General features: G+C 50.2%; 1 protein-coding gene across 4 annotated transcripts in view; it reads right to left on the bottom strand.

Annotated features, from left to right (window-relative positions):
• Nucleotides 1–26,715, bottom strand: part of CPT1A (carnitine palmitoyltransferase 1A) — a 59,381-nt gene that overhangs the window by 13,919 nt on the left and 18,747 nt on the right. For 3 of the 4 annotated variants that reach the window (XM_081531774.1, XM_081531775.1, XM_081531776.1), the window contains exons 3-13: nucleotides 23,685–23,824; nucleotides 18,857–19,028; nucleotides 15,976–16,077; nucleotides 14,881–15,018; nucleotides 13,541–13,618; nucleotides 11,408–11,515; nucleotides 9,562–9,649; nucleotides 8,600–8,795; nucleotides 5,963–6,151; nucleotides 4,373–4,478; nucleotides 1,184–1,300 (exon numbers count right to left, since the gene is read on the bottom strand). In XM_081531774.1, coding sequence (XP_081387900.1) covers nucleotides 1,184–1,300; nucleotides 4,373–4,478; nucleotides 5,963–6,151; nucleotides 8,600–8,795; nucleotides 9,562–9,649; nucleotides 11,408–11,515; nucleotides 13,541–13,618; nucleotides 14,881–15,018; nucleotides 15,976–16,077; nucleotides 18,857–19,028; nucleotides 23,685–23,824 — 1,434 coding nt within the window. Of the gene's footprint in view, nucleotides 1–1,183; nucleotides 1,322–4,295; nucleotides 4,479–5,962; nucleotides 6,152–8,599; nucleotides 8,796–9,561; nucleotides 9,650–11,407; nucleotides 11,516–13,540; nucleotides 13,619–14,880; nucleotides 15,019–15,975; nucleotides 16,078–18,856; nucleotides 19,029–23,684; nucleotides 23,825–26,715 lie in introns of all 4 variants that reach the window. The other variant, XR_014066175.1, reaches the window with a different exon arrangement.

Raw genomic sequence — 26,715 nt, 5'->3', positions numbered from 1 at the left:
AAGGAAAAATAAACATGAAATGAAAAAAGAAAAGGACATGGACTGTGGGACAACTGTACAACAGAAGTGAGTCTGGAGCCGTGAAGTCATACAAGGAATCTTAAATGCACATGACTAAGTGAAAGAAGTCAGTGAAACAGCTCCACACCTTTCGATTTCAGCTGTATGACATTCAGGGAAAGGCGACATGATAGAGACGGTGAGATCTGTGTGCCAGGAGCAAGGCGGGAGAGAGGGACGAGCCGACAGAGGAGAGGTTTTCGGGCAGGGACACTGCTGTGCGTGTCTTTACGTCTTTGTCCACACCACAGATGCACAGCACCAAGCGTGAACCCTAATGTGAGCTGCGAACTTTAGTGACACTGACATGTCAGTGTAACTTCATCGCCTGTAACACACGGCCCAACTGGTAGGGATGTTGGTAGTGGGGGTGGCTGTGTGTGTGTGTGAGGACAGGGAGAGTGTGGGAAACCTCTGCACCTTCCACTCAGATTCTGCTGCGAACCTAAAACCGCTCTAAAAACTAAAATCCATCAAAAAAAAATCTTTTTAATAAATGGTAAGTGACTTGGTCAGCTAGAAGGACTCTGTCACACACTTCAGCAGAAGTCATGCCTCTCTGAGGACCACAGACCAGCCACAGGGATGCAGCCTGGACAAAAAGATGCAGACGGATAAGACCTGTAGTACGGATCCAATATTTTCTCCGTCAAAAATGACTTCAAAAAAGAAAAAGACTTCTCAGGCCCTGGGAATTCCTGCTTGGCTTTGACTTGGTATTTCCAGCCGTAAAATTCCTTCCCCAAAGGGCTTCCATGGAGTGAACTGCATTGGAGAACACTCAGAGGGACGAAAATGACAAATTAGTGATCTAGCATACTTCAACTCCAAAGGAAATGACTTCGATTTTCACTTTTTCATTGTGATGTCCAGCTAAGTTTGAGCTAGGAATTTCACTGACAATCTTAGCCACAAGCTTTCAGTGAAAGAACTACTGACTGGGGCTCCCAAGGCAATAGGAGCTGTAGATCAGCTTCGAGGTCCCAGGAAGAAACGCCCAGGCAGACAGATTTCAACCGAGCTCGTGAGCACTCAGGAAGGACCACTGGAAAATTCGACTGTGCGAGTTTAGACTCGTCTCCCGTCCGAGGTAACTGACAGGCGTCTGAGGAGTGGGACTTACTTCCTCCGGGATGTCCCACTGCAGCCGGGTGGGGTATGGAATGTTCGGGTTGGGGTCCCCTTTACAGTGTCCATCCTCTGTGTAACCCAGCTGGAAGCTGTCCGTGGCCATGACGTACTGTCAAAAATAAAGACACATCTGTTAAGTCAGAGATCATCACAGGTAACAGTGTTACATACAAGTCATCTGACCTCTCAAAGCGCAACCTCGTTCTTTCTAGAAATGCAATCAAGACTTAACCATAACTACTTGCTTACGGTCTGCTGAGCATCTGACATCCTGTGAACAGCCACCTCACGAGACAGTCTGATCTCTACTTCAGGGGCAAGAAAGATGGACCTGGAGAGGTTCCACAGTGTTGGGACAGGTAAGGAGCACAGCCAGGATTCAAGCTGAGTGTATGATGCACAGAAAGTAGCTCAGAGCCTGCTTCTAGGTCCTGGCTGAGAGCAAGTACCCTCTGGGTATTACCCTGATGAATACTGACACCTCGCTTGTAAGGCAGTAACTGCTGTTCTCACTTGTATAAATGAGAAGACCGCCTCAGCGAGGTGAAGAGTCTGTCCGAGTTCACACTTCCCAGGGAGCCGGGATGTAGGCCCAGGTCTGGATGCTTTCTGCTCACTGGCAGGTAATCTTAAGCCAGTTTATTCAATGGTATTTACTGAGCACCAATTATGAGTCAACCCTGAATAGTCACTGGAAGGACTGATGCTGAAACTGAACCTCCAATACTTTGGCCATCTGATTCGAAGAGCCAACTCATTGGAGAAGACCCTGATGCTGGGAAAGATTGAGGGCAGGAAGAGAAGGGGACAACAGAGGATGAGATGGTTGGATGGCATCACCGACTCAACGGACATGAGTTAGAGCAAACTCCAGGAGATGGTGAAGGACAGGGAAGCCTGGCGTGCTGGAGTCCACGGGGTAGCAAAAAAATGAGACACGACTTAGCGACTGAACAACAGCTGAGTCAGCAATGCTTCTGAGCACCAGTGAACAAAGCAGACAGGAACTTCTGCCTTTCCACAAAAGTCTAAAGATGGCCATGACCAAGCAATTCCACTCAGGTATGTACTCAAAAGAAATGAAAACACATGTTCACATAAAACTCGTACACTGACGTTCACAGAAGCAATATTTATAGTAGTTAAAAAGTGAAAAGAACCCAAATGTCCATCAAGTTATGAACAGATAAAATATGGTATTATCATGCGAAGGTATACTATTCAGCCATCAAAAGGAATGAAGCCCTAGTGGTTAGGATTCTGGACTTTCACTGCTGTGGGTTGGGGAACTGAGATCCCAAAAAAAATTTAAAGAAAGGAATGAAGCCCTATAGAACAATATAGATGAATCCTGAAAACATTAGCCAGACACAGAAGACCATGTACTGTGTTGATTCCATTTCTATGAAATGGCTAGAATAGGCAGAGACAGAAAGGAGATTAGTGGTTACCAAGGGTTGGGTGGGTGGGGGTGGGGGAAGGTGTTTTCTTTTGGGATTGATGAAAGTGTCCTGGAATGAGACAGTGGTGATGGAAAGAACAACCACACTGAATTGTACACTTAAAGAGGTGAACTGTATGCTTTGTGAATTACATCTGAATTTTAAAAAATAATAAAAATATTTTTTTAAAGATATTTCTGCCCTCAGGGAGCTTACATTCCAGTAGGGGAAGCAAAATGAACCAACAAAAATGAGCTGAAGGTCAGATGGTGACACTGTCAGATGGTGGGGGGGGAGGGCAGCGGCTCAGGGATGGGGAAGTGTAACGGGGGGCCTCATCTCATGCACGTGCGGTGAGCGCCCCTGTGAGCTGAGCCTGTGAAGGGGCCCAGCCTAGCTGTGTCTGCTCTGCATCAGAGCCCCTGAGTCGAACACAAACACCAGAAATACACAGACAGCCAACAGGACTCAGCTTGGACCAGATTTGTTTTTTTTTGTTTTTTTTTCAGATTTGTTTTTAATTGGCACAGGTGGCATCTTTATACCAGCCCATTAACTGGCCCTGGTGTGGGCCTCCATGACAAGACGGTGGGTCAGTTCTCATCCACACAGGTAGCATCTGGGCTCCTGTCTGACCCCTGGAGTCACGGGCCGCTATGTCCACTGGGCAGTTAACAGTTAAACACCATCGCATCCAACTGGTCACCCTGATGTAAGACTAAATCCTTTTACCCTCATCTTATCCAGAGTACTGAAAAAATAAGCCTGGCCTTGTCCGTATCCTGTAGATTTCTCTACTTGGTAAGTGTATTTAATGTGATCCAGACTGCCTATGACTCAGAGATTTTTCTTTCACCAAAGTACTGCTCTGACGCTTATTACCGGGAGAGTCCTTGGAACAGGGTGTAATAGGAGTGGACCATTACGAAGTGCAAAGAGACTTAGAGTGTCTCATTTCAACATTCAGCAGTGAAGGGGGTTTGATCTAAGACAGATCTTTAGTTGAAAGGATCTCTCAGCCTTTGTCGGCATCAGCAAAGACAAGGGTGATGAAGAGCCTTTTTGACAACTTGGCTCCTTTTATCACGTGTTAATGTCTTAGGACCATGCTGCTGTCTTACAGACTGGAGCAATTTTTTCTTTCCTTTTTACAGGTTTCCCGGACAGGGGAGCTTGGCGTGCTGCCGTCCATGGGGTCGAAAAGAGCTTGAGCGACTGAACGCCAGCAATGAACAGTGGTGAGGCTCCACACTTCCACTGCAGAGGGCTTGGCTTTGATCCCTGATTGGGGAACTACGATCGCACATTTTACGGCACAGCCAAAAAATACATAAACGTAACATGTTAGGTGGAGGGAGAGGATGACAGGCTTTGGTGGGTTTTTCAGTAACTTTGGTAATTCTAAGAATTAAGTCCGAAGTGGTAAAAGGCACACTGCACTTTCATAAACCAAGATTTCAATACCCTTGCTTTTATTTGGCCTAAAACTTGGCAGCTTTCAAAATAACTTCAGTTCCGCCCTGAAGTCACTGCGTCAGCGCCAAAGCCGTCTCATTATTTTGGCTCCATCAGGATGTGACATTAAATGTTTCCATTTAAGGAACCTCAGCCATAACTTGACAGTGCCAACACCTGCTGAAAACATTATAACTGGACGGATACTATGAAATTTAATTCAGTCTGGGGTTTGGTTTTGCAACAGCAATTTCCACATTCAAGTTAAACTTTCAGACACTCACCTCCCAAAGGTGACCCATGATGGGCGCGTCGGCCCAGGAGTGCTCTGCGTTCATGCCCATCTTGCCGTTTTTAAAGACGATAAACGTGAATGATTTATCAAACCACCTGCACGACACAAAAATGTTTATGCAACTGACACATTTACAAAGACAAAAGCAAATCCAGATGATGTGTTTGTTTTCTTCTGGATGGCCTCAACTGATTGTATCCACCCCTCCTATGGTTGGTAGAGGTGAACGACTCTCCATAAGTGATAATAAAAGTATGGACAGGAGGGCTTCCCTGGTGGCTCAGTGGTAAAGAATTCTCCTGCCAATGCGGGAGATACAGGTTCGATCCCTGGTCTGGGAAGGTCCCACGTGCCTCGGAGGAAATAAACCCGTGGGCCACAACTATTGACCTGTGCTCTAGAGCCCTGGAGCTGCAACTACTGAGGGTTGCGCCCTCTAGAGCCTGTGCTCCACAGCAAGAAGCCACCGCAGGGACTTCCCTGGTGGTCCAGTGGCTAAGACTCCGCACTCCCGATGCAGGGGCCCTGGGTTCGATACTTGGTCAGGGAACAAGATCCCACATGCCACAACTAAGGTTCTGCATGTCGCAACTAAGGATCCCACGTGTTGCAACTAAAAACCAGCACAGCCAAATGAATAAATACATCTAAAAAAAAAAGAGAGAGAGAGAAGCCACTCCAGTGAGATGCCCAAGCACTGTAACTAGTGCTTGTTGCAACTAGAGAGAAGCCTGCACGGCAACAAAAATCCAGCACAACCAAAAATAAATACATTTTTTTTAAAAAGTTAAAAAAAAAAAAGGTACACATAGAACCTTAACTCATTGGTTTCTCCCCTGCTCCCGACACAGAGATAAGCATTTAGGTGCTGGGGACCAGAAGGAGAACAGGCTGTACTGCTGTAACGAGAAAGGATGCACATGACACGGGCAGAGAGATAAGAAGCCGCGAGGTTGTCCCTGGGTATCTGCTGAGGGCACGGCTCCGGGACCTGCTGGCCAATAAGGAAACCTGCGGCTGCTCCGGCCCCAGAGTCGGCCCTCTGCAGCCACAGGCTCCACAACCGAGGCTCTGAAACACGGTCCCTCACCTGCAGTTGGCGGAACCCCGCGGACATGGAGGATCAACTGTGCCTGCCCCCCCCCCACCTCGGCCAACCCTCACCCCCAACCTGACGGGCCGTTGGACCTCCCTTCACAGGGAAGGGGAAGGAGGCTCCAGGAGGTGGAGCAGCCTCACCCAGTCACGTGACCAGCGAGCAGAGCCAAAGCCAACATCCAGGTCAGGCCCCGGGCACCACCTTCTCCCACCTGCCGCAGATCACGGGCAGCCCCTTCTCACGGGCATCTCCAAATGGAGGAGGTCGTGCAGAGGGGAAAGATCTCAAGGCTGCTGCTTATGTGTGCATGCGTGCGCACGCGCGTGTGTGTGATAGTTTTGGTGGAAAGAAGAAGCTCCCCAGTCATATTTTCACATCCACCTTACTTCAGCGGACGCTTAAGGCTGGGGGTCAGCCACAGGTAACGTTTCTCCCAGGTTCACAGGCAAAGCACTGTGTTTCAGAAGGTAAGCGCGATACCTGTCGAAACAGCTGCCGTGCAGCAGGGACTTGGCATAGCTGTCCATCGACGTCTCCGGGTCCTCCTCCCTGTATCCCTGCTCGGCCTCGTCCAAAGTCACGAAGAACGCTGCTTTCTCCACGGCATCCAGAGACTGCTTGTTTTTCCCGTGTCCAAAATAGGCCTGGCGACACCTGGCCCAGGGGACCCTGCGGTGAGGATTAAGGACCATTAGACCTGCAGCAATTTGGTGACATTTCCTTCAAGGCACGTGTGAAACGACAATGTTTTTCAGTTCTCGGTGTTTTAGGGGTTTAAGGAAAACTAGGCGTTAAAAGACTTTCTCCATCTGCAACCACTGCCTGCCTGCCGGCTGGGCCGCCTTGTTGAAGGGCCGGGGTCTCACCTTCTTGTACCTGCTCCAGCTATGTCGCAGGCGGGGAACTTCATCCATCACTGCCGAGTGAAGGACAAGAAGGCAGACGGGCCCAGAGCTCTGCCGTTCGGGGCAGGCCCCAGCCAGACAGGGGCCTTCCTCATGCCCTTCTCACCCCGCTCTCTCACCTGCTCCCATGCGACCATCTCTTGGAAATCACAGCAAGGACCAAGCATGGCCCTGGTGCCGGAACCAGCTCAAGCTCACGGACCCCGACACCATCGTCCCATCTTTCAGATGAGGAAACCAAGGCACAGACAGGAGGTCATGGCTCCTTCGTGGTGGGTTGGGACTGCTACCCAGGCCAGCCGGCCCCGAGTCCATACGTCCATGCTACAAACGGCCACATGACACCCCTGTGATGAGGGGTGCCCCCGGGAGCTGAATTCAGGGGTTCTTTTCTATCCTGCCCCATGTGGGGTACACGGAGCTGATGGGACACCCAATTCCCTAGAGTCACCCCAGCTGTGGCCTCCCCAGATAGCTCCTGAGCCCCTTCACTCAGGCCCCCACCCCCCTTCCCTTCCAGGCCAGGGCCATCTGCCTCTGTTTCCCGCCCTCTTCTCCCCACCGAGCACTCAATCCAGACCCCCAGTGGCGCCAAAAAGCCCAGAAACACAACAGGTCCCATCACAGGCCCAGCTCCAACCGCTGTTCTTGACGCCTGGGGAAAATGGTGACCACAAGAATTGCTGGTATGTGCCCTGCACCTAGGTAAGTGAGTTGGGGTGATGCCCCACAGGGGACGCATGGGGGGGTGCTCACTGAGTCTGCACCCCACTCCCCTCTGCCTCACTGACTGCTCCCAGTGATGCTTGGTCAGCACTTGGGACCCAGGGCTCTTCCCCAGGACACGTCACCTCTGTTCCAGCCGAGTCCTTGCCCCCCAGCGACGGCCATGCCCTCCAGCTTCTCGGACTGAGCCTCCTCTTTACTAACACTGCCCATGTCCAGCCCGGGAACCCCCCAGACCAGAACATAAGTCTGGGGCTTCCCAGGTGGTGCTAGTGGTCAAGAGCCTGCCTGCCAATGCAGGAGATGTAAAAGAACGTGGGTTTGATCTCTGGGTGGGGAAGATCCCCTGGAGGAAGGCAGGGTGAACCGCTCCAGTATTCTTGCCTGGAGAATCCCACGGACAGAGGAGCCTGGTGGGCCACAGTCCATGCGGTCGCACATGGGACACAACCGAGTGACTGAGCATGCGCGCACGTCACTCCAGGCTAATGCGGTCCCTTGATCAGCACCTGGTCAGATTCAAGCCCAAATGTATCCGGGCACACGGGACCCACTCCACAGCTCCCAGCATCTCCCCAGACATCTCTGCTGCCCGTTGGTCACCCCGGCTCGCCACCGCCCTCTGCGTGCCCTCACCTGGGGCTCTTCCTCTTCTCTGCAGGACTGTCACTCAGCATCTTGCTCCCAGCACGACCCTAACAGCAGCCACACTGCCAGCCCCAGGGGTGCTCATCAGGGACCACACCGCCCCAGCAGCCCTGGGCAAAGCCTGAAGATAGACTTGCTTGTCCCCCAGGTGCTCCCCTCCCTCACCCCAAACAGACCAGCCCAGCCCCAGAGGTATCAGAGCCCAGGCTGCACAGGCCAGGCCCTCGAGCTTTAGACGGGGCAGGAAAGTAACCCTGACACAGAGGCCTTGGCTAAACTTGTCTGTTTCCTAGGTCAAACATGCCCAAGGGATTCCCTGGCGGCTCAGCGTTAAAGAATTCACCTGCCAACGCAGGGGACACGGGTTCGATCCTTGGTCCGGGAAGATCCCACGTGACGTGGAGCAGCTAAGCCCGTGCGCCACAGCTACCTAGCCCGGGTGCCCTAGAGTCTGTGCTCCGCAGCAAACCGAGTCAAAGCAGCGAGAAGGACGTGCACCGCGACTACAGAGCAGCCTCCAGTCTCTGAAACCAGAGAAAGCCCTCCTGCGGCAACAAAGACCCGGCACAGACAAACTATATAAAATTTAAAAACAAAACAACAACAACAAAATGTGCCGCAGCCCCCACGACAACGCCTACTTCCTTCCTTCGGTCACGCGTCCCAAGATCCACGCACGCCTGCCTGTCACACAGACGGCCAAGGGGGCCCGGGGACAAAGCTGAGCCCAGCGCTGCAGGCCGGGGACCTGCCTCCCCGCCAAGGGGGGGACCCTGGTGAGGAGAGAACCCCGAGGCCCCCTGACAGCCCCCCCCGGCGTCTCGGAGGGGCCGCACACCTGTCCGCGGCCGTGAGCGCCGCCAGCTTGGCCTCCCCGGGCTGCGGCTCCGACGGGTCCTCCAGGATCCGCTGCATCTGCTGCTCAATCTCCCGGGGCCTCAGCAGGCGGCCGTCGTGGTAGAGCCAGACCTTGAAGTAGCGGCCCCGGTGGAAGACGACGATGTGCTTGCTGTCCCTCAGGTGCTGGATGGTGTCTGCGGGGGCAGGGGCAGGCATCCAGGGGCACGTGGTTAGAAGAGGCGAGAACACCCCCTCGATGGCACCACCTCCGGTCCCCGCGTCACCCGGCTCCGCTCACGAGTCCACTTCCCACAAGCCTGCAGCACCCGAGTCAAGAGCTCTGGGCTGGGACAGGCCTGGGCGCTAGCTCCACTTGGCCACCCCCTGGACGTGTCACCCAGGCCAAGGGGCCAACGGGGGGTGGTCCTAAGTGGCACCGTTCCGGCCCCTTGCATTCTCGAGGGCGTCCTGGCTGGAACAGATGAGGCCCCCCTACACTGGGTGGTGAGGAAGCCAGGGGTCAGGGGTCCCAGGTCAGGCTGCTGGACCACAAATCTGGCTCCCCCGAACACAATAAACGCTGCATGGAGGACTTCCTTGGTGGTCCAGTGGTTAGGAATCTGCGCTTTCACTGCAGGGGGTGTGGGTTCAATCCCTGGTCAGGGAACTAAGATCCCTCATGCCGCACTGTGTGGACAAGAAAAAAAAATTCCTAATCTAATCTGGAAAAAAACTACTATAAGACAGCCTCCAATTGAAGAGAAACGGAGTCAGTTAAATCAATTAACTGTCCAGGCCTGAGAAAGACAAAGGCAGTTCAACAGAAGGAAGGTTCTTGAGCCTGAAATGTCTGAAATCTTAGGAGAGGCCAGGAGCCACTGGTGTGGTCTTCTCTGACATCTCCTGAGCACAAGGATGGGAAGTTCTGATTTTCAGAGGAGCCCTGAGCGGGTTACCCACCTGTTTCCTCTCCTGGGATCCGAGAAGTGTTAAACATGCGTTCCCACTGGGCGGAGCAGAGCGGAATCGTAGACCCCAAAAGAAGAATCTGTAACAGAAATATGTCTCAAGCAAAATTCAAGGAGCAAATTAAGTCTACATATGTAAATGCTGGATTTGTTTTCTGTGCCCATAGCATGGCTGGACCTAATCTTCTCCAAACTCTGTAAGAACGGGGGTTCCCTGGGACACCATGCACCCTGGGGTTTGCTGAAACAGACCAGAACCCAGAACCCTGCATCTTATTCTTAAAGAACATGTTCTCAGCAGGCTCCACGCTTCCACTGCAGGGGGCACGTTTTCAACCCCTGGTTTTGGAACTGAGATGAGATCCCGAGTGCTGCATAGTGTAAGTTAAAAAAAAAAAGAAACTGACACTTAAGTCAAAGGAGTAGCTTAAAAAAAAAAAGGCCTCAAGACTTCCTTCCTGGCCTACTGGTTAAGAATCCGCCTGTCAATGCAGGGGACACGGGTTCGATCCCTGGTCTGGGAAGATCCCACATGCCACAGAGAAACAGCTGAGTCCGTGTGCTGCATCCACCGAAGCCCATGCGCCCTAGAGCCTGTGTCTTGCAACAAGAAAAGCTGCTGTGATACGAGAAGCCCGTCACGGCAACCAAGAGTAGCCCCCGCTCACCACATCTAGAGAAAGTCCCTGTGTGGCAATGAAGACTCAGCACGGTCAAAAATATAAATAAATAAATAAACAAAAAGAATGTTTTTAAAGGCCTGACATCTATGTTATTTCCTTCACAAGCAAGAGAGGGTTTCCTCAAAGGACAAATTACAGAATTAAAGTGCATCAGACATATATCCATTTAGGACACTACAGGAGAGAATTAAATCTCAAAATAATTATGTTAAGCGAAAGAGGCCAAGACAAAAAAAAAAAGGTGAATGGGGATTCCCTGGTGGTCCAGTGGTTAAGAAGCCATCTTTCAATGCAAGGGATATGGGTTGGATCCCTGGTCAGGGAACTAACAGCCCACTAGCTGCAGGGCAACTAATCCCAAGCGCCGCAACCAGAGAGTCCGTGCTCTGCAACTGAATATCCTATATGTCACAACAAGCATCCTGCATGCTGCAAATGAGACCCGACACAGCCAAATAAATACTGGGTGGTTCAGTCGCTCCGTCATGTCTGACTCTGCGACCCCACGGATTGGAGCCCACCAACCTCCTCTGCCCATGGGATTCTCCAGGCAAGAATACTGGAGCGGGTTGCCATTTCCTTCTCCAGGGGATCTTCCCAAACCCAGAGATTGAACCCAGGTCTCCTACACTGCAGGTGGATTTTTTACTGACTAAACTACCAGGGAAGCCCCAAAATAAAGAACGTTAAAAAAAAAAAAAAGCAAGCAAGCAAGCACATGCTGTAAGAATCCATTTACAGAAAATGCGAGCTAATCTCGAGTGACAGAAAGCAGATCAGGGTGGTGGTGGGGAGCAGAGAGGGACACAGAGGCACACAAAGGAACCCAGGGGGGGCAGGTGGGCGGGGGTCTCACTCACTTAACTGTGATGGTTTCACACGTACAGATACATATCAAAACATCAGAACTTATTACAGTGGGTGCTTTGAAGGTGGATAACGCTGTTCTAAAGAATTTTTTAAGAGGCAGTTTGGGACCTCCCCGATGGTCCAGAGGTTAAGAACCCGCCTTGCAGTGGAGGTTGTGTGGGTTCCATCTCTGGTCAGGGAACCAAGATCCCACGTGTCACGGAGCAACTAAGCCACAACAAAGACCCAAACAGCCAAATAAATAATTTTTTTTTCTTTTAAGAAAAAAGCAGCTTGTGTGCATACCGGTTTGATTTCCTCCCGGTCCAGTTTGCGTCTGTAAAGCAGGATGGCGTGGATCCCGTTGCCAGCTCTTGCCGCCTGGATGTGAGTCGGTTTGATGTACAGCAAGTCCTGACACAAAACACGTAGCATTAGGGGGAATGTTCACAGGAAAGACCAGCTGCCTGCTCTGCTGTTTCAAGCCTCCAAGCAATTCTCGGGCTACGAAAGGTAACAGGATATTTTAATATTAAATGGTAAATAAATATAATTCAAGTCTAAAAAAAGATAACAGTACTACATCCTAAATATCCTCATATAATGCATAAAAAGGAAAGCGGAAATTAAAAGCAGCAATGAGATAATTAGGACGTTTTCTGAGTGAGAAGTAACCAAAGGTCAAAATAATCTTTTATATAGAGTAGTGCTGGCAACTTTTTAGAAACACATTTCTAAGTGTTTATGTTTTTCAAGTCCAAGGGTTGCTTGTCTCAAGTGTACTTTGAGAGAAGTGATATGTGCGGGGTTGCCCCCCGATTACGTGGGAAATAGACACCGAAGTCTGGGGAACAAAACGGGGTCAGGTGGACAGTTCGCTCCAGAAAGTATTTTTCTGGGCCATGTCAACAGTTTTTCTCTAAGTCTGACCTTGTTTCCAAAGGACAAGAACAATTATTATTATTATTTTTTTTAATTACAAATTCATTCTAACCCCTTTACCCAAGTCACAAATAGATACAAAATTTTAGCTAGCAGGAAACCAGAGCGATGAGCCATCCTCTGGTCCTGTGCGTTTTGGGGGGGGATTCTTTCCCCTCACATGTGCTGACCCCACCCGCACGCAGGGAGTGAAGTGGCTATATCCCACAAAGTCTCGCCGCATGCGAGTACATGTCAGGGCTGAGTTCTGAGTCCGAGATGCGAGAGCAGCACTACGTCAGGGTCAGGGTGGCGCAGGGGGTAGGGGCTCCAACCCAGACTGCCGGTCTTCTCATCCCACCTCTGCTTCTTCCCCTCCTGTGTGACCCTGGGTAGGTGACGTTCCCTCTCTGTGCCTCGGTTTCCTCATCAATGAAACAAAGAAAATAATGTTATGTTGACTATGTGAAGCACTTAGAACAGTGCCCCGTGCCTAACTGGAACTCAGTAATTAATTCCACCAGAGGCTTCCCTTGTAGCTCAGTTGGTAAAGAATCTGCCTGCAGTGCAGGAGACCCAGGTTCGATTCCTGGGGCAGGAAGATCTCCTGGAGAAGGAAATGGCAACCCACTCCAAGGAACAATTATTTTTAAAGCAAAGAAATTTTAAAGGAGAAAAACAGAAAAAGCAAACAATAAGATAGATATAAGGAGAAGGCAAAAAATATAAAAGAAAGCAAAGAGGAGAAAGAAAGGGAAAGACAGATTCAGCAGTTATTTAAGGCCAGTTGTCAGACAGCAGTGGTGGTGGTTAGTTGCTCACTTACGTCCGACTCCTTTGCGACCCTATGGACAATAGCCCTTCAGGCTCCTCTGTCCATGGATTTCCCAGGCAAGAATACTGGAGTGGGTTACCATGCCCTCCTACAAGGGATCTTCCCAACCCAGGGATCCAACGCACGTCTCCTGCATTGCAGGCAGATTCTTTACCTGCTGAGTCATCAGGGAAGCCCAATGAGGTGCTTCTAACAAGACAATGGGGTGTGCTCTCCAGACCACCCATGTCTCAAAAGGCAAGAAAGACCAAAGAGACGTGAAAATGACACTCAGGGTGGGACCCATGTCACCCCAGGGCCCAGAAGGACAGGCTCAGAACGTGGACGAGCTCTCAGCTGATCCACAGGTCAGGAGCGGGCAGGGATGAGGGCCTTCAGCATTACTCAGGCTCAGTTAGGAAAACAGAGGGAGAGGTTTGCTGCATGAGGAGCCCTGCTCGCCACGAGACCATTTCTGCAATCCAAATTCCTCTGCAGCAGCTCTGTGAGTGCCCTTGAACCACGTTGGAAATACAAAACGACCTCCACGGGGCCCTCCGCTGTGGACGACAGGTCCTGGGCTCCCTGATGGGGGCGTGAGGCCTTGGGTGGGGGAAGCAGGGCCAGGGGAGGCCCAGTGTGTCCCCAGGCAGCCCATGGGGCCGGCACGGGCCACTCTGGGGCCCGGTCTCCACCGGACTCACCATCGCGAAGTAGTTGCTGTTCACCATCAGCGGCCCTCGTCCCCGGAGGTAGATGTATTCCTCCCACCAGTCGCTCACCTGTCAGGTACAAGCAGGAGAGACCAAGGACAGGCTTAGCCAGGCTGCCCAGGGTGGGGGTGGGCATGGAGGGGAGGGGGAGGGAGCATTTACAGCATTTCTCTCTCTCCTGGGGCCAAGTCAGCCCCAGTGAGACCGAATGCAAAACGGTGGGCTTTGTTCAAGTCAAGACTCAGCTACAGGCTTCATCACCTTCATTTCATAGATGGTTTAGAAAAAAAAAAAAGAAACACCAAATGGGAAAGAAATGATGACTGGCTGGCTGCTCTAACGTTTCTTAACAGTCAGCACCACCAGTAACTGTGCACAGACTGCCTCTCCCCTTCTGCTCCCACGGTTTCCGCTCTGCTTGCAGCCAGCCCGGGACCACGTGTCCTGTCTTCCCAGCCTCCCCCAGGAGGCCAGCAGTCTTGTGCTAACCACACTCACAGCCTTCGGGACCCGAGGATCACCATTCTTCCACTTTGTGTAAGAAAGTACATAGACACACAGAACGGTGCCCACCTAAGAATCTAAGTACCTGTGAGAACTTTTGCAAACTCAAAACGCCCATGTAGCCAGTGCAGGATCAAACCCTGACGTGACCCGCCCCCCCCCGACTCTGACTGCTCTCTCCGGTCACGACTCGCCCACGGCCGTGCCCCTGCTGTGCCCCACCCACCAGTTCTGTCTGGGTCACACCTTCTCTTCACCCTGTTGTTGTTCAGTCACTAAGTCATGTCCGAATCTCTGTGACCCCATGGACTGCAACCTGCCAGGCTTCCCTGTCCTCCACTCTCTCCTAGAGCTTGCTCAAACTCATGTCCATTGAGTCGGTGATGCCATCCAACCATCTCATCCTCCGTCACCCACCCTCTTCTCCTCCTGCCTTCAATCTTGCCCAATATCAGTCTTTTCCAATCAATTGGCTCTTTGCATCAAGTGGCCAAAGTATTAGAGCGTCAGCAGCATCAGTCCTTCCGATGAATATTCAGGGCTGACTTCCTTTAGGATTGACTGGCTTGATCTCCTTGCTGCCCAAGAGACTCTCAAGAGTCTTCTCCAGCACCACAATTCGAAAGCATCAATTTTTTGGCACTTAGCCTTCTATACGGTCCAAGTCTTCCACACTAGCTGTTTCTTAAACCGCAACTCCTCTGCCTGTTTCATCCACCACTTGTCTCCTTCCACTCGCCATACGTAGGGAAGCTCAACTGGCTCAGGAACAAATTATATTCCTACACAAAATTCCACCAAGTAAAATAGCATGTTTGTATACTCACGTAATTGGTAGCCCACCAGGATTTTAACTTCAAATACCACTGCAATCTCGGTCCCAGATTGACAGCAAAATCTTGTGCCAGAGCCGTCATCCGTGTAAAGTCTCCCTCCTTCATAAGAGGCTTCACAGATTCCAAGTACTGGGGTTAAGGGAAAAAACATAAGCCCAGCTAAGATAGAAGGTTTCTTTCCTTATGCCTTAGAAAAAGGCTAGTCTTCACTCAAGTTAGCAAACTTCAATACTAAAGGACGTTTTACATCAGGGATAACTCAACAATTAAACTTTTGGGGGGACATCACCAGTGGTCTAGTGGCTAAGGCTCCGAGCTCCCAGTGCAAGGGCCTGGGTTCGATCCCTCGTTAGGGAACTAGGTGTCACCTACTGCAACTAAGAGGTCACATGTTACAACTATAAGACCCCGCATGCTGCAATTAAGGCCTGGAGCAGCCAAATTAATTAATATTATATTTTAAAAAGATGAACTTTTTTGTTCTTTTACTGGCATGCATGCTCCTCACATCTTGAATCAGCACAAAATCACCAAAGTGGACTCTAGACTGACAAGATCAAGATTTGGTCACCAATGAGCTTTTAATGTGTGGGGTTTTTTTCTCCATCATCTGGTCCTTCATAAGAGCACTGCTCTCACCTAGGCTATGATGGTGCCAATGAGATGGGTGGGGAGGCTCTGACAGCCTAGGGTGGTACTAAAGGCTGGTGCTTAGGACCCCAGGACGGGAAGGAGGAGCCGGGAAAACAACAGGGACAGGGAAGGTCACACCACCAGGCTAAGGCCAGGCCACCAGTTCAGAATTTTCAGGGCCCCCACTTTGATTCGCTGTGGTCCTTGCAGGTAGGAGGAGGCAGGTAGCAGTTCATGGCACTCAACAGTATCAACAGTGTATTTTCTGGCTGCACCAGGGGACATGAGGGATCTTAGTTCCCTGAGCAGGGATAGAACCCAAACCCCTTGTCGTGGAAACTCGGAGTCTTAACCACTGGACCACCAGGGAAGTCGCATCAAGTCATAAGCCTTGATCGCAAAGATGCTGGTGTTCAGAGCAGGTGTTCCGGAGGGAGCATGAAGTTGACCTACCCTGTTGACGGTGTCCTGGACAGCTGGGACGGGCAGGCGCGGCAGAGACGTCTGGAAGCTGTACAACATGGGTTTTCGGCCTGAGAAGATCTTGACCATAAACTAAAAAAAAAAGAAAAAAGGTACGTTCTGAAAGATGAGATTGTGTCAAAGACCCAAAACCAGTTTTTCAGTGTATGTGACTTGCCAGCTGTTGACGGGTTCTCCACGGCAGTTCATCTCCTGCAGTCCATTTTCTGCCCCAACCCCCGCAGGCCTCAGCAAACAGCAAACCCCAAACAAAGCCCAGGGCGAATGAAGCCCTGTGTCCACGACACGTCCTGCCCTGTCCAGGAGGTGCCATTCCCTGGTCACTTTGACACAGGGTCTGATTGCACTGCTGCACAAGGGGATTAAGTTCCACACGCCTACTTCTGCAAGGCCCTCAGTTTCTGGATTGACACCAGGGGCTGGGCGAGGGGCCTGGACCCAGAAGCAAGCTCAGGAGAAGCAGTGGGACCCTCTGGTCATCGACAAGTCCGATGGAGGGCACACACTTGCCCCTGCTTTAGTCTGGAATGATCTAAACATGGTCTAGTAATTGGACACCTCATGCTGACCTGACGTCAGAGAATTTCTGGGGCTCATGGCCGGGGCGGGGGGTGGGGGGTGGGGGCGGAGTACTGTGATTCTTGATGCTGAAGAGCAGGTGGGACTCAACTGGACACCAGCTATGAAGGCCACCCTGGGGCAGGTCATTTCTCTTGCTTAATAATGTGTGGACACCACCTCAGAATCTCTCCTGGGAGTTAAATTCTATTTCTCTGGAAATCAGAAACTTACATGCAAGCAACAGCTGGAAGTCTGTTTGGGAAAGAGGCAAGGTGTGGTGTGGTGGGCATGGGGATGCCCACCCCTTTCAGAAGGAGCCCCAGGGGGCGGCATTCAGCCACAGATGGAGGTATCGCTGGGTGAGATGAGGACAAACATCCATGGACACAGCAGGTAAGTGACTGCTGGACCAAGGGCCAAGGTGAGCTGGTGAAATGTACTAGAAGCTAAGGGTGAGTCAGGGTGTCCTGGTCTCAGCTAGGGAAACCATTTCCTGCCTGAATGAGTCAGAAAGGCTACAAAGAAGTAGACGGAAGGTACTTTTGTTTGATGGGTGACCGTGATGACAAACCCAGCAGGCATCAACACCAGATATTCAGGACACAGTAATTAAAGGAAAAGAGTCCCCGGCCCAAGCTCATGAGTCACAGTGGGTCAGACTTCTCTGGCAATTACAGGGCGACACTCAAGCCACCAAGGGGACTGTATAGCACAGGGAACTCGACGCAATACTCTGTAGTGACCTATTTGGGAACAGAACCTAAAAAAAGAGTGGATATATGGATATGCACAGGCTTTCCAGGTGGCTCAGTGGGTAAAGAATACACCTGCAATGCAGGAGATGCAGGTTCAATCCCTGGGTCGGGAAGATCCCCTGGAGGAGGAGATGGCAACCCACTCTAGTAACTATTCTTGTCTGGAGAATCCCATGGACAGAGGAGCCTGGTGGGCTATGGTCCATAAAGTTGCAAGGAGTCAGACATGACTGAAATGACTGAGCACACACACAAACACGTGTATGCATAAATGATTCACTTTGCTATACACCTGAAACTAACGCAGCCGTGTAAATCAACTAGACTTCAGTAAAAATCAATTGTTAAAAAGTCACCAAGGGGAAAAGGCCCAGTGAGGACTCTTCTTACAGAAGAGAAAGTCTCCCACACCAGACAACAGGCTGAGTGGGTGAACAAGACTCAGAAGGACATATCCTGGGTGGTCTCAGGGGTCCGTGGAACCACAGAAGCAGCAAGGAGGGAGGGGGGCTGCCAGAGGCTGGGGGACACAGGGTGGGGATTGTAAATCAAGTTGACTTACACTGCTGTGTTAGTTTCAGGTGTATAACATAGTGAATCAGTTATGCATATACATGTGTGGGTGTGTCCCTTAAAAGGGACAAGGTTGCAGTTACAAGACGTAACTATGTTCTATACGGTTGGGGGGCTTTGCTTTTGTTTTTCTGTTTTCCTTTTCTGGCCATACCACTGGGCATGTGGGGTCTCAGTTCCCTGACCAGGGATGGAAGCCTTTGCAGTGGAAGTGTGGAATCTCAACCACTGGACTGTCCAGGGAACTCCTGAAAAAAGTATGTGCTGGACACTGGGCCTGGAACAAACAATCCTACGTCAGACCTTACAAATCTGCTAAGAGGGTGAATCTTAGGTTAAATGCTCTTACGTTCAAAGGCAAAAGGCGTGGGTGGGGCCCAGGTTTCAAGGAGGGCGGGGTGGATATATTAGTGACCTTGGCAGAGATGAGGGTTTCACAAGTGTATGCTGCTGCTGCTGCTAAGTCGCTTCAGTCGTGTCCGACTATGTGCGACCCCATAGACGGCAGCCCACCAGGCTCCAGCGTCCCTGGGATTCTCCAGGCAGGAATACTGGAGTGGGTTGCCATTTCCTTCTCCAGTGCATGAAAGGGAAAAGTGAAAGTGAAGTTGCTCAGTCGTGTTCGACTCTTAGCAACTCCATGAACTGCAGCCCACCAGGCTCCTCCGTCCATGGGATTTTCCAGGCAAGAGTACTGGAGTGGGGTGCCACTGCCTTCTCCGTCACAAGTGTATACTTATCTCCAAACACATCAAGCTGTGAAACAGCCACGGCTTTGAGGATGTCAGGAAGTGATGAATCATCTACAGGGAACTCCCTGGCAGTCCCGCGGTGAAGATGTAGGCTTTCCACTGCATGGACTCAGGTTCGACCCCTGATTGGGAACTAAGGTCCTACAAGCTCCAGGCACGGCAGAAAGAAACCAAACCCTCCCCACCAGCTGCGCGCCAGGGCAGCATTACCATCCAGATCTTGGTGGTGCGGCTCAATCTGCCGTGTTGGGTGAACATCCAGCCGTGGTAGGACAGCAGCACCTTCAGGGAGTAGCGCATGGTGACGATGAGGGCCACCCACAGCCCCGTGCCGAAGATGACGCCGCTCACCACCTTCTTGGTCTGGCTGGACATGCAGCCACTGCCGAGACAAGACCAGACAAGCCACGGGTTCATCAGCAAAGGAAGCCACGGGCCACGGCGCCGAGAGACGCCACGTGCTCCCAGGCGGGGCGACCTCCTGGGGCCACAGCGGAGGCCGCGGACCCCAGGCCCGATCAGAGAGAGGGGGCCACCCGCGTTAACCTGATTCTCCCAAGACTCAGCCATCTTTCTTCTGGATGTGAGATGAAGCAGCCCCATCTGCTTTGCTGGTCCTCAAAACAAACCCAGGCTAACGGGCATAATCAGGGAAAACAGACAGCTTCCTCCAGGTCCAGGCAGGATGAGAAGGTCATGGGTGAGGCACTGGCTGGACCACAATGGGAGCTATGCCCCAGACTGACGACTGACCTGCGTTCTCCTCAGCTGGGAGCCAGCTGCAATTCTGCACCTTCTGTTCCTACTACTCAAGATGTTTTTCTCTTAAACATACCTTTGCATTTCACCGTGACTCATAAGAAATGCAGGTCACTTGACAAAACTATTACTTCAACTATTTATATCAAAAGAGCTTGTTTTTGATCTGGGCAGGAACGTTTATCATGAATACACGTAGAAATTGATGCTGTAAAATGATCACTTAAAAACTTAGAAAGTATTTTCATTTGCTAGGGAAAGTGATATAGACAGGAAAGTGATCTGATAAAGATGGGACTTAAAAAATGAGAAGAAATGCAGTTACTCATACACCTTTGTGGGCTGCAGTTTTAGTTGTTTTGAAAAAACACAAAATATTCACAGAATAAAAATAATTTAAATAACAAATGTTGGTGAGGATGTGGAGAAAAAAGGGAACATTTATGCACTGTTGGTGGGAATGTAAACTGATGCAGTCACTATGGAAAACAATATGGAGATTCCTCAAAAAAATTAAAAATAGAACTACCATATGATCCAACAGTTTCACTTTTTGAGTATTTATCTGAAGGAAATGAAATCACTCCATGTTCACTACAGCATTATTTACAACAGACCAGACATGGAAACTTAAGTATCCATGGACAAATGAATGGATAAAGAAGAGATGGTATTAATATGTATCGATACAATGGAATATTAATCAGCAAAAAAAAAGAATAAACCCTGCCATTTGTGACAACATGGATGGACCTTAAGGACATTATACCAAGTGGAATAAGTTAGACAGAGAAAGACAAATACCAGATGCTATCACTTACATGTGGAATTTAAAATATGACACAATGAACTTTTTAAAAAATGAAACAGGAACAGACTCACAGACATAGAAAACTAACATGTATACACACATTCCTGAATCATTTTGCGGCACACCAGAAACTAACACAACACGGAATAGTAACTATACTTCAAGTTTTTAAAAAAAAGTTAAAAAAAGAAACACATATACTGTAGAGTCTCACATGTGAAATCTAAAAAAATTTTTAGATTTTTAGATTTTTTTAAAAATTTTTAACTATATTGGGTGATGGATGTTAACAAAACTCGTGGTAATCATTTTGCAGAATATATATATAAAATCATTATGTTGTACAGCTAAGAACTGATGTTTTCAAACTGTGGTGCTGGAGAAGACTCTTGAGGGTCTCTTGGACTGCGAGGAAATCAAACCAGTCCATCCTAAAGGAAATCAGTCCTGAATATTCATTGGAAGGACTGATGGTGAAGCCGAAGCTCCAATGCTTTGGCCACCTGATGCGAAGAACTGACTCACTGGAAAAGACCCTGATGCTGGGAAAGACTGAAGGCCAGAAGAGAAGGGGGCAGCAGAGAATGAGATGGTTGGATGGCATCAATGACTCAGTAGACATGAGTATGAGCAAACTCCGGGAAACAGTGAAGGACAGGGAAGCCTGGACATGACTGGGCAACTGAACAGCAATGAACAAATGATGCATTTGGCATTTTCTCTCTATACCTATAGGCACTTCAACTGAAAGCATTAGCAAAAAAAAGCTTTCTGTTATATTTGTGCCCCTTCTAAGGCTGCAGGGGATGGGCTCCCCAGAGCTCAGGGGGAGGCCGTGACTTCAGGGTATTGGGGATCCTCTCCAGCAAAAATGTGCAGTACAGCCCTTGACCCTTGACCCTGGAAGCTGGTGGCCCCTTAACCTGGTCTTTCTAAATCTGGGCCAAGGATGGCCCAGTTTACTGCAATTGGTTTAGAGGGATGAAGAGACAGATCTTATAAAGACTCAGATTAGAAAGGGCTTTAAATAGCTGATGCTTCTAAATATAATCCAGTGCAAAGAGACAGCCCGTGGTCCAGAGTAAATTAAAAAGTGTGTTAAACCCAAGCAGGCAGGGATGCAGAGATGAGCTGTTTATAGGGCAGCAAGCCTGTGGCTCTCCGGAAATAGAGTGTGGAGACTTGGGCAGGGTGATGAGAGAAAGACAGAGTCCCTGCTCGGGGACCCTGCCTGGACTCCCGGCCCCCAGGCAGACCAAGGAGTCCGGCAGGTGCGAGGCGCAGGTGTGTGTTCCCCGCAGGGACGGGTTTGTACCCAGGGCCTCGCAGACGCTGATAAAGGCGTGAGCCGGGGTTCCGAGGCAGCTGGGGGCTGCGAGTGACTCAGCGTGTCACACTGGCTGCCAAGCATCCCAGGGCCTGGCAAACAAGGAGCAGCTGTTGGCAGCGAGGGACACCGGCCCAGACAAGGGCCGTGAAAAGCGCTTAATCCTTTCTTTACTGTGATCAGAATCAAACTTGGCCCTGAGCTGTGAGCTGTCTTTTATGTCACATTTTGCCACTTTATTTTCCTGTCCTTTTCTAAAGGCAATACTGAAAGCCAAATAACCGACTTAGTAAAGGGCCCAGAAATTCATCTGTTTATCTCCAGCCCAACCCCAACACTGCAGCTACAGTGTACAGACACCCGGGGGACACACCTGGGCTACAATCCGTCCCCCACCTTCCTCACAAAACTCCTGGCCCCAAAAGCAAAGCTCAGGAATTCCCTGGTGGTCCAGGGGTTAACACTCTGCCCTTCCACTGCAGGGGGTGTGGGTTCGATCCCTGGTCGGGGAACTAAGATCCCACCTGCTCCGAGGCACGGTCAAAAAATGAAGAAAATTAAAAAAAAAATAAAAACAGAAAGCAAAGCCCAAACGTGGGACGAGAACTTGGGGATTATCATTTCTCCAGTCCTAGACCGAAATGTTCACGGATGTAAAGAAGCGACATGTGAACAGGATCAAAGGTCTGGCTTGGGACAAGCCACAGCCAAGGCAGAGGCACTAGACCTTTTAAGCCAGAAAATAGAAACAGGTATCCCATGGGAATTCCTTTGTGGACCAGTGGTTAGGATTCAGCACTTTTACTGCTGAGGGCCTGGGTTCCGTCCCTGGTCGGGGAACTAAGATCCCACGAGTCTTACGGCACGGCCGAAAAAATAAAAATGTGTCTTTCAGAGCCAGAGCTGCAATCACAAGCAGTGTAATGGAGGAAGGGTGGGGTATGCTTAGCCCCGTGTAGGTCCCCTCCCTGGGCCCCTCAAACGCCAAGGAGGCAGAGGTGCTGTTCCTGCCTTTGTCTGGCAGGAAGGTTCTCCGCGGGGAGGTTCAGGACCTGCTGAAGGGAGCACAGGGGTCCGAGGTACCGCACAGAGCTGGGTCTGGAGCCCAACCTCCCCACTTCCTCTCCGTGACTCTGGGCAGGAATCCACATCTTTTTTTTCTCTGTATTTATTTGTGAATTTATTTGGCTGCACCTGGTCTTAGTTGCAGCAATCGGGATCTTCGACCTTTGTTGCGGCCTGCGGGATCTTTACTTGTAGCATGCGAACACTTAGTTGCGACATGTGGGATCTAGTTCCCTGACCGGGGATTGAACCTGGGCCCCCTGCATTGAGTCTTAGCCACTGGACACCCAGGGAAATCCCAGGAGTCTGCAAGTTTGAGCATTTCCTCACTTTACATCAGAGAGCCCAGTGAGAGAGGTCACTGCAGTGCAGGGGCCAGCGGGCAGGAGATCATCACAGGATCCAGGGCCACCCCCGGGACTGGAGGGAAGAAGGGACATCGGAGGGGCTCCACAAAGACCCTCGAGGGCACGGCCAGCATTCTCGCACGAAACCCTAGGCGCCGTACACCTTGAAGGAAAAGTATCAACCAAAGGCTTCTCCAGGCCAAATCTCACGACATTAAAAAAAAAAGTCTATTTTCAAGCTCTTAGAAAAATCTACAGTCACTAGGATATTGTGTTGGGGTCATCTCCCAGATTCTAAGTCATTAAGACAAGGAGCTGGGCAGCTGAAGCCTCCCCAGAACCCCCCACAGCAGTCAGCTCTCGGAGTCCCAGAACTCCAGGCTGGCCCCCCATATAAGGAAGACACCATGTCCGGAACCAGTGCCTGGGACAAAATTCATTCTGAGGATCCCCCTGGCCAGGCTAAGTGGACTGGCAGGTACCCCAGGACAGAGGCTGCTCTTCACACACCTGGGCTTCAGAGAAAGAGTGACTAGGGACCCCAAACTCCCCAGGGGACCCTCATACCAGTCCAGGACACGGGGAGAAAGTTGTCGTGAGAATTGTAGCAAAAGCCTCAAAGAGAATATCCAGAACAGACCGTCATGACGTTTGACAAGACAGAAAAACGGCAGCAACAAAAAAGAAAGTCACTCCCTAGACCGTTTGAGATTTGAGAGGCTTACTCACGTCGTGTCCAGGGTCCGATTGATCTTAGCAATTATTCCCAAAGAGGGGTCGATCTTGGCGTACATTGTTGACATCACGCCCACAACCACGATGAGCCAACTGGAGGGACTTGCCGGGTACACGCCGGTGATGATGCCATTCTAGAAGCAGACACGAGCGCCGTGAGCAGTGCCCCTCCTGGTGGGGGGATGTGAGCTGGCAGGCGGTGGAGTTGGGGTTGCACACATGGACGGCTAACAATCACCCTGTCGGTACTGGAAACGCTTCCCAGAGCCTCCAGGTTCAGCTGTTCAACTTCTGTCCAGCTCCTTCCCTTCCTCTACCTCTTAGCCAAAACTCTCCCTAAAACAGTCTCCCTGGAGAGTGACCCCAGGACAACAGAATCACCAGAAGCAAAGCGTTAGTCACTCAGTTGTGTCTGACTCTGCGACCCCATGCACTGTAGCCCGCCAAGCTCCTCTGTCCATGGAATTCTTCTGGCAAGAATACTGGAGTGGGTAGCCATTCCCTTTGCCAGGAGATCATCCTGACCCGGGGTCAAACTCAGCTCTCCTGCATTGGCAGGCAGATTCTTTACCACTGAGCTACCAGGGAAGCACGTGAGTCAAAACCTTCTCTAAAACCGTCTCCCTGGAGAGTGAACCCAGGACATTAGAATCACTCTAAGTTGGAAGCCTTAAGTTAACATACGGATTCCTTAGCTCCCCTAAGACTGACTCAGGACACTGCCCACCATGACATCCTCTCCCCAACCTGCTGCAGACAGGATGCCCCGAGACCCTCACTCTCAGATCACACACCTTGCTGCTCCTGAATCAGACACTGCTTAACTTGAGGTATAAATATCTATAGGAGACCTCACTCCATGGCCAGAATCTCCCATAAGATGCTTTAGCCAAAGCCCTGCAGCAACTCCTTAAAAAAAAAAATGTAGCAGGGGAGGAGGGTTAGGAAGAAATAAGACCCCCAAATCGGCACAATGATGATAGTTGTGGAAATGAGCGATGTGACTTCATTATAGCGGTGTGACTTTATTCTTTTCTTTACTTTTGTGTATGTTTCAAGACTTCCAATTTACAAAAAAATTCATACTGAAGTCATGTTAATAAGAGATTGATTTGACCAAGACAACAGATTAAAAAAATTCTCAAAGCTTTACTGAATTCTGTTAGGAGAGACTACCATGTTATTCTCATTATCGAGAGGTATGGAAGATTTTAAACAAAGTGGTTGCGGGTGAGGGGCGGGGGGGTGCCTTCTGGTGTTCTCTGAAGTTCTCTGAAATGTTCTTATAAAATAAACAGACACATTAAATGATAATGGGGGAAAGAAGGTTCTAGATAAACAGCCTCCACTCACCACCCCCGCCCTGCAGCAGCTCTGCCAGCCTTGCCCCCCACCCCCCACCCCTGCCCCCAGCATCAGACGGTCCCCTAGGAAACCGCGTGGTTAGGAAGGTAACAAGGAGGCTCCCAAGGAGGTCAGGAGCGCAGAGGGCGCTTCTCCCTGCAGGTGGCGCCCTCCTCCACTTTGTGTGGGTCACAGCAGCTGGGGCCTCAGGCAACAGACTATGTACCTGATGCAAAGAACTGACTCATTTGAAGAGACCCTGATACTGGGAAAGAGTGAAGGCAGGAGAAGGGGACAACAGACGATGAGATGGTTGGATGGCATCACCGACTCAATGGACATGAGTTTGAGCAAGCTCCGAGAGTTGGCAATGGACAGGGAGGCCTGGCGGGCTGCAGTCCATGGGGTCGCAAAGAGTCGGACACGACTGAGCGATGGAACTGAACTGAACTGAACCTGAGCCCCAGGACCCTCCAACAGAGCCAGGGGACACCTGTCCAGCCAGGCCAGGTCCCCCTGGTCACTGCTCCCACACACTCCAGCTCCGGGGCCTCTGAAAGGAAAACTGGACAACAAACCAGGGAATGGGGAGCGGACACTTTTGATACACTTTCAACTTGTTTGAATTTTTTTAAACATGCATTTGTCCTTCTGTGATTTTCATTTTTTCAGGACAAGGAGGGATCTACTATTACTGGCCGTGAGAAAACAGAACCCTGGGGACTTTTCCCAGCACTGTTTCCCCAAACAGCAAAACTGAGGAAGTTTCAAGCGGAGAGTATGTGCATATTCATGACTTCTGTGATTTTTAAAATAAAATGAATTAAAAACAAGACACATTGGACCTCCCCGGCCATCCAATGGTTAAGACTTCGCCTTCCAATGCAGAAGGCGTGGGTTTCATCCCCGGTCAGGGAATTAAGATCCCCCAGATGCCGCCAGCCAAAAACCCAAAGACATAAAACAGAAGCAATGCTGTAACAAGTTATTTCAATAAAGACTTTAAAAAAATGTCACTCTGCTGGCCTATATGGGAAAGCAATCTTAAAAAGAGTGGATATTTGTATGTGTATAACTGACTCACTTTGCTATATACCTGAAACGAACACAACACAATAAATCAACTATACTCCAGTAAAATTTAAAAAAACAAGACACATGGTTAAAAACAGTGAATAAATGTCCACTCTTGCCGGTAAACAGAACTGAGAACTTTGCATTTGCTCAGCCACTCAGTTGTGTCCTGTCCAACTCTTTGTGACCCCCTGGACTGTAGCCTGCCAGGCTCCTCTACCTATGGGATTTTCCAGACAGGAATACTGGAGTGGGTAGCCAATTCCCTTCTCCAGGGGATTTTCCAGACACAGGAAACGAACCCGCATCTCCTGCCCTGGCAGGCAGATTCTCTACCACTGGGAATCTACCACCTGGGAAGTCCATATCTGCATTTACGTGCATCTTTTTCAATGGCGGACTATTTCATCGGTGAGATAATCTGTTAAATAAACTGTCAGTGGTTTCACACGGATGGAAAACAATCCTTTTCTTGTGAAGTGTAGAGGGGCCCAGACTCGGAGCTAGAGACATTTATTCTCCTTCTACCGCAAAGGTCTCTTACACTCTCTGAACAATTCACCCTGCCTGCCTTACAGAATTTCTCCAGGAATTCAGTGAGCCAATA

This window comes from Giraffa tippelskirchi, chromosome 10 (assembly GCF_054371585.1).
Source record: "Giraffa tippelskirchi isolate mGirTip1 chromosome 10, T2T-mGirTip1v1.2.pri, whole genome shotgun sequence".
In the NCBI taxonomy this organism is placed as follows: domain Eukaryota; kingdom Metazoa; phylum Chordata; class Mammalia; order Artiodactyla; family Giraffidae; genus Giraffa; species Giraffa tippelskirchi.
Note: the sequence above shows the minus strand (reverse complement) of the source record. Positions and strands in the feature narration are given on the sequence as shown.